The sequence below is a fragment of the Xenopus tropicalis genome, chromosome 9 (assembly GCF_000004195.4).
Source record: "Xenopus tropicalis strain Nigerian chromosome 9, UCB_Xtro_10.0, whole genome shotgun sequence".
NCBI classification, from domain to species: Eukaryota; Metazoa; Chordata; class Amphibia; order Anura; family Pipidae; genus Xenopus; species Xenopus tropicalis.
In genome coordinates this window covers 35,167,453-35,181,741 of record NC_030685.2, presented here as the reverse complement: position 1 = coordinate 35,181,741, position 14,289 = coordinate 35,167,453, and the positions used below count along the sequence as shown (strand labels likewise).

The 14,289-nt window shown below is 35.1% G+C and overlaps 1 protein-coding gene across 1 annotated transcript in view; it reads right to left on the bottom strand.

Annotated features, from left to right (window-relative positions):
* shisa9 (shisa family member 9) overlaps window positions 1-14,289 on the bottom strand; it is a 195,698-nt gene that overhangs the window by 3,973 nt on the left and 177,436 nt on the right. The window contains 1 exon segment of the mRNA NM_001112925.1: window positions 6,450-6,605. Within this exon segment, the coding sequence (NP_001106396.1) occupies window positions 6,450-6,605 (156 nt within the window).

Genomic DNA, 14,289 nt, shown 5'->3' with positions numbered 1-14,289 from the left:
GGAATGTCAGTGACACTGCACATGCTCAGTGAGCTCTGGGCAACTGATGAGAAAGTTAACATGTTTACGGTTTGTGCCAAGTCATTAAGCAGCAAATGAGGTTCAAATATTTTGCATGTCAAATTGCACTGGTTTATATTCTTAGCTGCCATGTAATGATAATTTGAATGAACTTTTTTATTCTATATATATATAGTATATTGTGGCAGTGTATTGAGTTGGTCTCTAAGCTTATATAACTGACAGCAGCCCAGAACCTGTGAAATGAATTAACAGAAAAGAAGATGGAGAGCTACAAGGGGGCTGCGTCCAGCAAGTTGTTTGTGTTAGCAAAATCAGAATTTTAGCTCTTCTAGTGCAGAAAATGCTAATGCGCTACTAGCCATGCGGGGTGGCATCCACTAGGCCACCTCAGGGTGACACTTACAGTTGAAACACTCCTAGGAGCTACTGGAGCATCTTTAGAGACACAGATCTTCACTGTTAAAGGGCCGTGGTTGCCTTGGGCTGGTACAGGATCTCAAAAGCATAATGTGCTGCAATTCTAGCCTACTTCTTTATTAAGCTTTGTTGTTTGTTAAGCTTTAGTTCTCGTTTAAATTAAAAGTCTCATACATTGATGTTGTGTCCTTGTACTCACTTTTTTACATTTTAATTCCAGTAACAGTGCCATTTATTTATTATGTATTAGAAGACGCACACAAATTCAGGGACATTGCCCGATGTGTTGAATTAAAATGATAGCACCAACTTTTGATGGGTTAGATGAAACCCTCCCCATTAATTATATCTGGGAAAAAATGAGATCTTTTCTGGGTATTGTTCAGCTCCTTTTACAGGTAAGTTACTATTTTAAATTACATCAAGCCCATGTGGAGAGCAGGCAGTCATTTACATACCTGTGTTATCTGAAGTTTGAAGCACTTACTTTTTTGTTCCACGGCTGATAGATGTCAGGACTGCCACCTTACCTCTGATATAGGCGCCAATCATCATGTTACTGAATCCTATAATTGGTGCATATATCGGTGGTAAAGTGGCACTCCACGATTGAAGACCAGCGCCATTGTCCCAGAGTCTATGATATTGGCTCATATACACACAGTTTGTGTGTTTTGCAGATTTTAATGTCCAGTCACTCACGTAGCTTCATCTGCTAAAGTCAACCTAGACACAATATAGTACTTAATGGGTCAGCTATCCAAACCACACTTTCCCTTGAAATTATCACTCTACGCTTATTATCCTGAGATTTATTCAGCAGTTAAACTTAGCATTATTACTTCGTTCGCCAAGCTAACCAGTAAAAGTCATCAATAAGGCATGCAATAGCAATTCCTCTATACTGAAATACAGTCTTGATACCGACAATAAGATTCATATTTTCTTCCCATTTTCACCTTTATCTTATCTAATCAGAACATCCTGTGCTCATGTAGAGTCTGCTTAAACTGTATTTACTATTAGCAATAAGAGGCAAAAATATAAGTCAGCAGGAACTTCCTACATGATATACGAATGTTCTGATAAGCTACTGGTATTAAAATACCAAATCAAATATCTTAACTTACCTTTAGTGTTGTCTTAAACAGAAAGCAGCAGAGAAAGCATTGTTTTACTAACAAACATGGGAAAGAATATGTCCAACAATAAAACCCAATAGACAACTTGAACACGGGTTGCTTTTCCTTTTAACAGTTGGCAGCGCTAAAATTGAAGCTGTTTACATTTAGGCTAATTGATATGTATTTAAATATTTATTTTAAAATAAACAAATTATCATTCTTCATATAATCATGTTTGAGATGGCCAGAAATTTCTTAAAGTTGAATTACATGTGCACCATAAAAAAGCAAATAAAAACAATTTAGAATTTTTAGTTGCTTTATAATATTATAGTACAAGAGGTAACCCCCATCATTTGCATAATAATTGTTTATTTAGTACTTTTTAGGCATAGAGCTTATTGATGATGGAATAAGGCAACCATACTCTGCAAGTACCTAAGCATATCTGGTTCTTTATGCATAAGTACATAACCCAAACCATACAAATGTAGATACTGCAAATCCATGTGTTATTTGTAAATTACCTTTAGGAAGAGTAACATAAAAGTAAGAGAGAATGAAAAATGTCTCACAAAGAAGTGTATTTTATCCCGATTGGCATAATTTCCTGGTTTTCACAATTTTACATGAACGTTATTTCCATAGATATTCCAATATTTATTCTAATATATACATAATTTAATGAACTGAACATCAGAATGACAGAACATGCCTGGAGCATGGTGAATTGTATTATGGTTTATACTACTGCCCATGGTAAAAAACAAACATTTTTATTAAACTGAAGTAAAGCAATCACTGCTTCATACATTATAAACTTTTTATAGCTAAATGAATACTAATATTGTGGATATATTGTAGACTTTCCTATATTGCTCTGTACTCTGTGCCAATGTGGAAACTTCGCTCTTGCCATTATTCCATAGTTAGCCCATTAACTAACAATTAATTGTTGTTTACATTTACAAAATGTTAATTTAAATTACATAGTCTTTTTCATGTAAACCCTATTTTTTATTTAATTATTTCCTTCTCTGGAGCTTTCCACCCCCTAACATACATTGCCTTTTCTCACCTACTGCAATATAAGCCTCCACAAATACCCCATACGTGCAGATAGTACATAGACTCAAACATATAATTTACACATAATATTCTTGTAGACATGCAAAAGCAAAGAATGCATGATTACAGACTCACAAGCCTTTAACATATTCCACAAGCCATACATAAATATTAAGAAAAGGAGGAATAGCAATTAAGCAATTAGAAGCAAGCACTATTTTGTTGGGTTAGCATGTAAGTGGTTACAATACAGGAAATATCTGAAAATGTACAGCAGTTTAGCGCCCTCTGCCCTCTTTAGCCTTCTGTAACAAACACATCTTGATAAGACAGTATTGTAAAATTAAATACAGGTATAGGATCCATTATCCAGAAACCATTAATCCAGAAAGTTCTGAATTACAGGATGGCTATCTGCCATATACATTTTAACCAAATAATTCACATTTTTGAAAATGATTTTAATTTTCTCTGTAATAATAAAACCATACCTTATACTTGGTCTCAAACAAGATATAATTAACCCATATTGGAGGCAAAGCAATCCTATTGGGTTTATTTAATGTTTAAATGATTTCTCAGTAGACTTAAGGTATGAAAACCCCAGGTCCCAAGCATCCTGAATCCCATACCTGTAGTAGTATTATATGTTACTCTTGTTTTATATTAGTTGCATGCAGCAGGTGTCTTACAGTCTATCACTGTGTTGCTTTCAAACACAGCCCTGTATTTGAACCATTTTCAGTTCACTTCTTCAGGTGAAATATCAAGCTCAATTTCCTCCTTGTCTTTTACATAGCTAAACAAGTTCCTAAATAGCTACATAATTATACACAACTGAACAATACATTCCACTGAACAAATCTAAAGTTCATTCGGTTCATCATCTGAGCTTATGAAATGCTGCTGCAATCATCAGGAAACTACAGAAGCAAAGTACAGAGGCATGATCAAAAGAGCATGGATAATATTTTAGCATATGGCTCTTTTGCAAAAGGAGGATTTAGTGCATATTAGAACAAATACACTTTTCATTATGGGAAAGGTCTTTGCAGTAGCTGTCTAAAATATTAATAAGGACTAAACGTAAGAGACTGTAGGCCATATAAGTCTGATCTGTTGTACTCTGTGGTTACAGCTAAAGGAAAAGGGAATGCCACTGAAAGGCTTTTTTTCTATGAACTTCAGGCCCTCTGGAAGTGTCTGACTTGAAAGCATAGGTTTTGTTTAATGCAGTAAAAGCAATCCTTATAAAATGAGTAAATTCTACAAAAACTGAAGTTTGCATTGCTGTAAGGCATCAATGCAAAGGTTAAAGTGCCAGTGACCGATGAAAAATATGTTGATTATCTGTGCAAAGTAATCAAAATGGAGCCTTAAAACAGGGATTAGAGAAGAAACTGTAAAATCAGCAGAAAAAGAGGAATGTAATTAAAATGGAATACATTAAAAACTCAGTATAACCAATAAACAGGTGATACATACTTTTTAAATAACTATTACGCAAATGTATTGTATTAGGAAAATTATACACAACTGAGTAGTTGCTTTGGACAATGCAAATGAGCAAGGTTACATCTTTTAAATCTATATAATTGGGTAAGCAGCAATACTGCTAAGTAATAACCGCAACTATAGTATATGGAAGGGGTAATAGACTTTAAATTGCTAAACTGCTGCAAACATCATGCAGAACAGGTAAATTGGTGGTTTCTATATGCTTAACTTTCAAATGACTAGCTACATTCTGTACCACTCTGTCTGCCAGCAGTTTCCTGGTCCAAGAGGTTTTTATCAGGTAACTATCTATAGCAGCCTCTTCTCAATGTAAAACAAAATATTGTGATTTTAACCAAAAGTTTCAAACTACTGACTAAAATAAGCATGTGTATGGATTGTGACATAGATATGATAGATAGAGATAAATAGATACATAGAGTAGATAGATTACTCATGCCAGGTACCTGACAGCATTAGTGATAGTAATAACCTCAGCATGAATGGCTGGCACACATGCTCTTATTTTGGTTTAAGAATTAAAACGTAAAAGGGGTGCAAGCAGAGTAAAAAAACAACAATTTTTTATCTTAACCATAACCCCCGACATAATGAGAATATCACTTTGCCTTATGTCTACATTTTTGAAGCAGGCATTGAAGCAAGTAGACCATTCATCTTAGTTGTCATTTTGATATAACATGGCAACTATCCAGCTAGAGAAAGTCCCCACATTCCCAATGAAAAAAGTCTGTGGTGTGTGTAGATCATGGGGATGGATAGATGGATCAGCACTGAGGGCTTTTCCATTATTAACTGTTTACTTGGAAACAGTTCCCAAAAAAGAGAAATAATTCCAGGTATAGTTTAGCCCCATTACTCACTTCCATTTAAACAGCAAATTTGCTACAGTTTTAAACTGTTCTTTTTATCCACTCTACTATTAAGAAAGTGAGAAAGCGAGCAATCTGTCTTTTTTCTGTTCAATTTCTTACCCTCTTTCTTTTAACTTATCACAAAAATGTAATTTTAATTTTGTGGATAATTCCAGAGGGTGTAGAAACTGAGACCCTTTCTGCTCAGCATATTTACTTTTGTACATATGAGTGGTATACCTCCACTTTGCTTGCACAGCTCAGGGATTTCTTATTATCCTTTAAAAACACCAATCTATGATGCAGTTCTTTACAGTTAGAGAAACTTGCTGAGAATAGCATTTCATAGCACAAGATAATGAGTGCTCTGCTCAAACAATTTTACAGTTTGGAAGGAATGTGCAGCCTATGATATATAAGGTATTACTATGGTAATCATAATATCAGCAAGAGTTATAGTTTGAAAAGCTTTCTGAAAAATAGAGGGTATGTGTCTTTGAACAGCTGAATCCTTTGAAAGTGATTAAAGATTACAATGTAAAGAATATCTGACAGGGCGAAGTTGTGCATTCCAAACAAATATAAAAATGTACTCCTGTTTAAGAAAAGGTGCATTCTAGCTTACACCTTCTAATATTAACTACCTACCTTACTGCCATTCATATTTAGCAGTATAGTTACATTGGGCCTGGGCCAGTACTACTTCTTTAAAGAGGACTTTATGAGAAACTAGGATAGTAGAAAGTAATTAGTCTAGCTCATAGTAAAGATGCTTTCTTTATAAATCTTAAGTATCTGATGTGAATCAAGCAAAAGTCTCACTAACAGTAATGGTGAAAGTTGCTAAAAACTGGTGCAACGCATAATTTTTGCCGGCAGTGCTCCTTCCTATCATATTTTAGCACCTGCCATATTTCAAAATATTGCTTATGGCAGTGAATGATGTGCAACGTCCACCTTCTATATATGTGGTGTCCAATGGGAGGTCTAATATTTGGAAAAGCCCCTACTTTATTCCTAACAAGGTTCCAGATATGTAAAACTATTACAGTATCAGTCATATAGTCATAGTTTCAAGAGTACACAGAACAGCAAATAAGGGTAAGTTCCTCAATCCTACTCTAGCTGACCTTCATACTAACGTTCCTTGAGTATCTACAAAAGCAAATAGGCATTTTCTCTAACACTGATTGGATTTTATCCCGATACCCGATCCCCCAAGCTACATTTCCATGTTTCCCAGTTTGGAAAACATTTCTATATAGTGTTGAGATGAGCTTTTTAATACATAAAGCATTCTTTTCTTGAAAGTTTTACTTTGCTTAAGCCATCAAATTGTCTGCTATAACAAATTATAGAGAAAAGTAGCTGAAAAATAAATAATAATTAAGTACCATCAAATAGCACTGTAACTGGTATTTTAATAGGCAGATGCAATACTTACCAACAGCCTTTAGCGATGCATACTTATTAAGTTCCTTTCCAGGGGGCTGTTGTTCATATGGATTTGAAATTTGCCCCATTGTTGGATAGGAATGTGGGTGTGCCATCTGTGGTAGGTGTGGAGATGTGGGGACCACATTATTGATCTTTGATGAATCTACAAGATAAAAACAAATAATTAGAGCATAATGTATAGTGTATATAGTATTTTATTTGCAAATAATGTTAAAGGGGACCCATCACAACAATGGGAATGTGCAATAAACTTCATTTCATGGATGAGGAACCTTTTAAATATAATCAATTAAAAAATGCTGTATCATTTATGAAATAATCAAGTTACTCTTAATTATTTCCTTCTCAGCAATCTCTCTCTACAGGCAACTTTGTTTATTTTGGAAGACAATTAGGACTAATATATTGTCTTCAAGAAGTGAAACAGATTGCTAAGAGGGGGGACATTTAAGAGTAACTTGGTTGTTCCTGAAACAATACAGTTAATTATATTTCCATAAGATGAAGCACTTTCTTTCAAACTGACATTTGCTTTTTCTAACTCTTTGTCTTTAATTTTCAAGTATAATTCAATACTGTATGTTGCTGAGATCATTTAATTACATTATTTGCATTTATTTCAAGAAAGCTACAGAATGATTAAATACTCTTTGGAAAAAGGTTAGCTACATAAACTGGAAACATAATTAAAATCAATTTGGGTTGGATGAAAGTGCATACTGACAATAAGTCACTGTCCTGTAAGAAGGCCAACTTTCAGCCAAAACATAAATGGTCACAATGCAGGCGACTTAATTTACTCATTTGTTCAAAACAAAACTATGAAAGGTCTTGATGAGCACTAAAAAAAAGAGGTAGCACAATCTGAAAAAAAAAGCAAATACAAAATGTTGCCATTATCATTGCCACTGCTTAAATGAAGGTATTCCAGATTACCCCATTAGAGTAAGTCATATGGTCACTCCAAATCATTTTGTTAAAGACAAATAGACAGATACTAAGGCCCCCTCTGCATTAAAAGAAACTCTAACTAAAATAAGTTATTCTTTAGGACATTATTTTCTTTCTTTTCTATGGTGGAAGAATTATGGAAAGTGTGCTACAATAGGATTTCTTTTTTACCACATTGTCTTTGCCCTGCTTTTTCCTTGTTTGTGAATTCAATATGCTGTACAACTATTAAAATGATAAATGCCAATCAAAAAGCAATCTACAAAGCTTTAATACCCTTATTTATTTTATAGTTTTACACTCTTTGACCCTCTCAGTGGTTCTTCCTTTTTAATAAAACATAATTAAATTCGATGTTTCATTGTGTACACTTTGTATGTCATTTCTGCTTTGTCTGCCAATTTATATTGAAATCAGTTTTTCACTCAGAATTATGTTTTCCATGGTAATTAGTGACTTAAGTTGTTATTGTGCAATTTAATGGGCTCCCCTATCTAATTTACAACAAAATTCTGATGGCAGACCAGGACGTTAAGTGGATAACTTCACTGAAGCTTTCATTAAAAAGATTACTGGCACAAAAGTGATTACAAGGAATAGGACACATAGAGATATATTATGGTTGTGAGATGAGGAATTGAGATGATTCCTTTGCTTTGCCAATTATATGGCACCTAATGCCTTTGTAGAAGAAAGAAAATAGACAAATAATAAAGGTGGATAATCATATATAATTGCATTCAAAGTGCACAGTGCTTTTAATGGGTTGCCTTGGGATGTGTTATTCAGTGTATATCAATAAATGGACATATTAAACCATTATTTCAGCTCAAATGCAGAATGCGCTTTCAGAAAAATTTAGTTTTACAGAGAATAAAAGTAGATACAAAGGGCAGCAAGTTTTAGCTACATAGATTACATATGTCCTAAATAATATTTACGCACTGATAGACTGTACAATATCGAACCTATTGCAATTCTGCATAACGTATATGCTACCACTCACAAGGTTAAAGTGGTGCAACAACTGCTGCAGACAGTTTGTATACTTGGAACCTTAGTGGAACAGCATGCAAACATTTTAAGGGCTGCTGCCCTATTCCTCAATGCACTTGCATATAGCAAGTCATGTGACATAAATAGATTCAGTAACTAACACACTTTAACTATCATTGTCATATGAACACTGAGGTCTGCCTCCACCTCATGCTCTTCTGGTACCAACCCCACCCTCAGTACGTGGGGTCCAAATAAAAAGGCCAAGCACCTGGCAAGTTTTTATAGACAAGGAAAACCTGACAACCCTGATCAGCTACACTTATTTGTATAATGTCACAAAATCAAAACATGCTTGAATTTTTCAAGGTACTATTTAAATTATACTATGTATTTACTATGTACTTCTATGAAAGTTATCTCTTTGGTTCTTCTGTCCCTCAGAGCAATAGCACACAAGGCATTTAATAGCTTCTTTCAGTGACACTGATGAATGCCAGACATCGCCATGGGTTACTTCCAATTGACAGTGAACAGCAAATGTAATGGTTATCACACATCATTAAAGATTATATGTGTAAACTAGCAATACTATTAATTATACATAAATGCAACTGTGTTATCCATTGGTCAAAACATGAATTTATGGAACAACTGATACCTTATTTTGGTTAAAAGCAGGGTTTTGGAATAGTTTACAGTATGTCTCTTATTCAGACATTGTTATACAGGTATAGGACCCGTTATCCAGAATGCTCGGGACCAAGGGTATTCCGGATAAGGGGTCTTTCTGTAATTTGGATCTTCAGACCTTAAGTCTACTAAAAAATCAATAAAACATGAGTTAAACCCAACAGGATTGTTTTGCATACAGAAAGGATTAATTATATCTTAGTTGAGAGAAAATACAAAACACTGTTTTATTTTTACAGAGAAAAAGGAAATCAATTTTAAAAATCTCAATTATTTGATTAAAATGGAGTCTATGGGAGACGGGCTTTCAGTTATTCGGAGCTTTTTGGATATCAGGTTTCCGGATAACGGATCCCATACCTGTACCCTGCCTAAACACTCTTAAAAGCTTGTGTTTAAGCTTGCATGGGTAGCCTGCTCAATATTTCTGACATTTATCTCTACTCCAGAAAGACATTTTTTTTGAAAGCTGAAGAATGTATGAAAAAATGAGCAAAAGATTATCAAAATAATCCTACACATAAACAGTATGAGTTTGCATGTTTTATATATTTCGCATTCCTATATCAACAACTATACCACTTTGTTTAGATTTGTAAGCTTATAAAGCTTTATAAATAGCCCATGCATTTTGCATTGTGTCAATGGCTCCATGAATAAATCGACAGCAGCGGACAGGCTGTCATTTTTTTCGCTTATATGGTTTGCAGTCCACAAAGGAGCAACCACTATTGGTTAAATCGGAAAATTGGTTAAATTGTAAGGGTAAAAGGTAAGGACAGTGAACTTTCACAGGTATGAGTAGATGCAGTCCCATACTGATAATACAATATTCTACAAATTGACATCAGAAATGTTAAATCTGCAGGCAAACTGCTATTGTGAATAATAAATTGTAGTAGGAACTTTACATCTGTCTACTACAGGTATTGTGCTTAAGAATATGTATTCATTGTATTTAAAGTGCACCAAGTCAGAAGGAGAATTTTTCTAATATCATTTTATGTTCCTTTATTGTCAGTCACAGATACCTTTTAAATGTATAGACCTACAAATCCTGGTTCATAAAGTAACATGTCATTTACCATAATTATACCTGATTGGATCTTAAATAAATCCATCAGCCTCAACATAAAGATTTGCTGTTTATCATATATAACATAATAGGAGTCAGGCTGTTTAGCCCATGGGTGTCCTAGTTATATGAGGGTCAACCTACATATCACTGGGAGAAGGCCAGCTACCATAGACTATACCATAGACTCCATTTATATCAAAACACATTTTTATAAATAATTTCCTTCACTACCATGTACTTGATCCCAACTAATTTATAATTGATCCTTTTGGGAGGAAAAACAACCCTAATTGGTTTAATAATGTCTCAATAATTTTTAAGCAGACTTAAGGTATGAAGATCCACTTTGCAGAAAGATGCCATATCCGGAAAACCCCAGTTCCTGAGCATTCTGGATAACAGATCAGTTACCTATATTTAATCTGTGGAAACAGAGCCTAACAATTTAATTAAAAAGAGGTACAACTTTCTACCTTTAGCCTTATTAAAAAGGCAGCTACATTTTGAAGTTAAAAAGGTAAGGGGCAGAACATACATGTAAGTGGGTCATGAGAGTATAGGTTGTGCAATTACACTCCCTTCAATCTACTAGCATAGTACCAAACACAAAAATGAACCCTGTACTTACCTATCTGGTCAAAGCAGCTAAATGGTTTATATCTCCTTGGCATTGTGGCTTGCAATGCCTTCCTCCTCATACCCAAAAGCATGGGCTATTAGCAAACTAGCACGATTTCTAATAATAAGCATATGTAGGTGCAAGCAAACTCCATTAAGCATTTTAATGGGTACAATTCAGTTCTTATGTTTGTCCCTAGAGATCATAAATGATCCATTTTGTGTTCAATTTTGGTAAAGATTTTAGTAGAATGGGATGGGGACACATACACATGTTGTGGTAAAAGTACAGGTATAGGACCCGTTATCAGGAATGCTTGGGACCAAGGGTAAGTAAGGGGTCTTTCCGTAATTTGGATCTCCATACCTTAAGTCTACTAAAAAATCAATAATTAAACCCAATAGGATTTTTTTGCATCCAATAAGGGTTATTTTTATCTTAGTTGGGATCAATTACAAGGTACTGTTTTATTACTACAGAGAAAAAGGAAATCGGTTTTAAAATTCTGAATTATTTGATCAAAATTGAGTCTATGGGAGACAGGCTTTCCGTCATTTGGAGCTTTCTGGATAATGGGTTTCCGGATAAGGGATCCCATACCTGTACAGTGCTTTTAGAAACACATCCCTGCAAACTGTCTTGGGGTTTTAATTCAGGTTTTTCCAAGGGGCAAATTTATGAAAGTGTGAAATTAGAGCTCACCACGGTAAAATTCTACTGCTTTCTATTTACTTCTATTGGATTTTTAGAGACATATTTATCAGATGGTGAACTCCATGTCTCTAAAAATCCCATAGTATAGAATAGAGAGCAGTAGAATTTTACTGGGGGGAGCTATAATTTCACACTTATAGATTATAAATCTGCCCCTATGGGCCAGTGGACTGCCACTAAGGAAACACACAAGCTCTGTATAAATAATACAAACGCCAAGCACAGACGTGTCATGTATATTTATGTGAATTTATAAAGATTTGTAAAGATTGTAAAAACATAGTCAGGACCCAGCAAACTCCCTTACCTTTTTTATAATACTGAGAGCAAATACATCATGGCTATAAAAGCCAACTTTATATTATTATGGTTCAGTACTAGATATGAATGTCATTATGTATATCCATATTTACAAGTTATGGTATGCAAAACATAAATAGTGGCTTATATATTATATCTTGTCCTTGCAAATTGCTGTCATTTGGTTGAAACAGCAATACAATACATCATATTGAAGTCTGAAACTGGATAATAATATAGTTATCCTCCTGTACATTCAGACTGTTTGAAAAACCACTCTTTTGAATTGGAGATTTAGTAAGGCAATATTTCCTGAATGTTCTACTTAGAAACGTATCTTGTGGAAATACAATGTCTAAAGATCAAAGGATTCTTTTGGAGCCGGAAATGATATATGGTGCACTTCAAAAATAATTCAAAAGAGGTTTCAATTTTTTTGTATAAAGCTTAGAGATTAAGATACAGTCCTTTAGGTATTTATATGTTTTGCAGATCTCCCTTTGCCACATACTGTTGAACAATGAAAAAGTATATGTATTATTTTTGACCTAACAAAATGGCTCATTTATTTGACAAATAAACAACACAATAATGGGTTAATAATTGTATTCATTATTGTGCTATGCACTATAGTACTTGTGCTTATTTGCACTGTGCCATAGAGTTTGCCAGTTGTACCTACATTCACACATCAGGCACATGAAGGAAGAATGTTGTTCACTCAAGCCAAAGGGGCCTGAACCTAAAGGGTGGTTCACTTTTAAGTTCTAGAATGACCAATTCTAAGCATCTTTTTAAGTAGTTCTTCATTTTCTTATGTCACCAAAGGGGTTAACGAAGGGTGCCTGGGACTGTGGTGAGGTGCTTGGAGCAGAGGGAACCCTGGGACTGATTATGTGGGGGTGCCCACTGTGCCTGCGGTGGCTGGCATCTGGGGTAACCTATGTTTTGTTACAACATGGCAAGGACAGGGTTACCTGCTTTGACTAAACATGGTTCAATAAAGCTGTGGCTGACCTCCACCTATTGAAGGGAAACTGAGTCTGACTCTTTGCAGGTTGCAAATGGAGGTCACTGACCCCAGTAGTCAAAAAATGATTGCTCTGTGAGCCTAACATTTTATTGTAATTGTTACTTATTTTATAACTTATTTTTCTATTCAGTTTTTCTTATTCAGTTATATCAGCCTCTCATTCAAACTACTCCATGGTTACTTAGGTAGTTTGGTCCCTAGCAACCAGATAACTACTACAACTCAAGACTGGAAAGCTTCTAAACAAACGTGAAATAATTAAATATAATAAAAAATGAAGACCAAATTGCAAATGATATTGGAATATTACTCTCTACATTATACTAAAAGTTATCTCAAAGGTGAACAACCCTTTTAACACCTGTTATGTCCCACCCTCATTCTGAATCTTACAAAGCAATTTTAGCTTGAACCCCAATGCACACTGCTCACTACTTTTCTCAGATCTTTTAGTCTCTGGATAGACTACCAGGAAAGAATTGAACATATTGCATCTTGCACCACTTTATACTAAAGGAAAAGGACTGGAGAGTGCTGGAGCGTCCGGAGCTACATCCCCCTCCCTCTCTGTTCTGTCTTGGACTGCAATACAGGTATGGGATCCCTTAACCGGAAACCCATTATCCAGAAAGTTCCGAATACGGAAAGGCCTTCTCCCATAGACTCCATTATAAGCAAATGATTCTAATTTTTAAAAATGCTTTCCTTTTTCCCTGTAATTATAAAACAGTACCTTGTACTTGATCCCAACTAAGATATAAGATAATTAAATATTTAAATGGTTTTTAGCAGACTTAAGTTATGGAGATCCAAACTATGGAAAGATCCCTTATCCGGAAGACCCCGGGTCCCAAGCATTCTGGATAACAGGTCCCATACCTGTACCTGGAAACTTCCAAAACAATCAAAAAAAAATATTGTATAGTTCATTAAGATGTTTTTGGTACAGGCAAAATGGATGGCAAGGACTATTGATGAGGTATTTTTAGTAATGTTGTGGCTGACCTTCACCCACATAGCTGTGTCCCTGTGTTCTTTCTATTAGCTTGATACATCGGTTTAAGGTTATGAAGGGAGGGAATTAGTCTCCACAGTCTTGAATAAATGCATCACATAGAGGTGCAAGAATTTGCTCTGGTTTTACCTGCACAGTAGGTGAATACAGGGGAACCTGGTTATGCACTTCCGTGCCCTTCAGTAACATAAAAGTCAGCTGATTTAACATGGACTGAGATGACAGCTTCTAAAACTGGCTCACCAGGGGATCAAATGTCAGTGTGGCCTATTTGCTCTCATCATTGAAAGCTTACTGCACGTGCACACATCTCACTTCGATGTTACTGAATGCTTCTGGTAGAAGCCATAGTAAAAACCATGGAATGGCATATAGTGACGGGGGCACAGGGGAGTAGTCCAAAACGGGGTAACTCCTGGGTCATCCA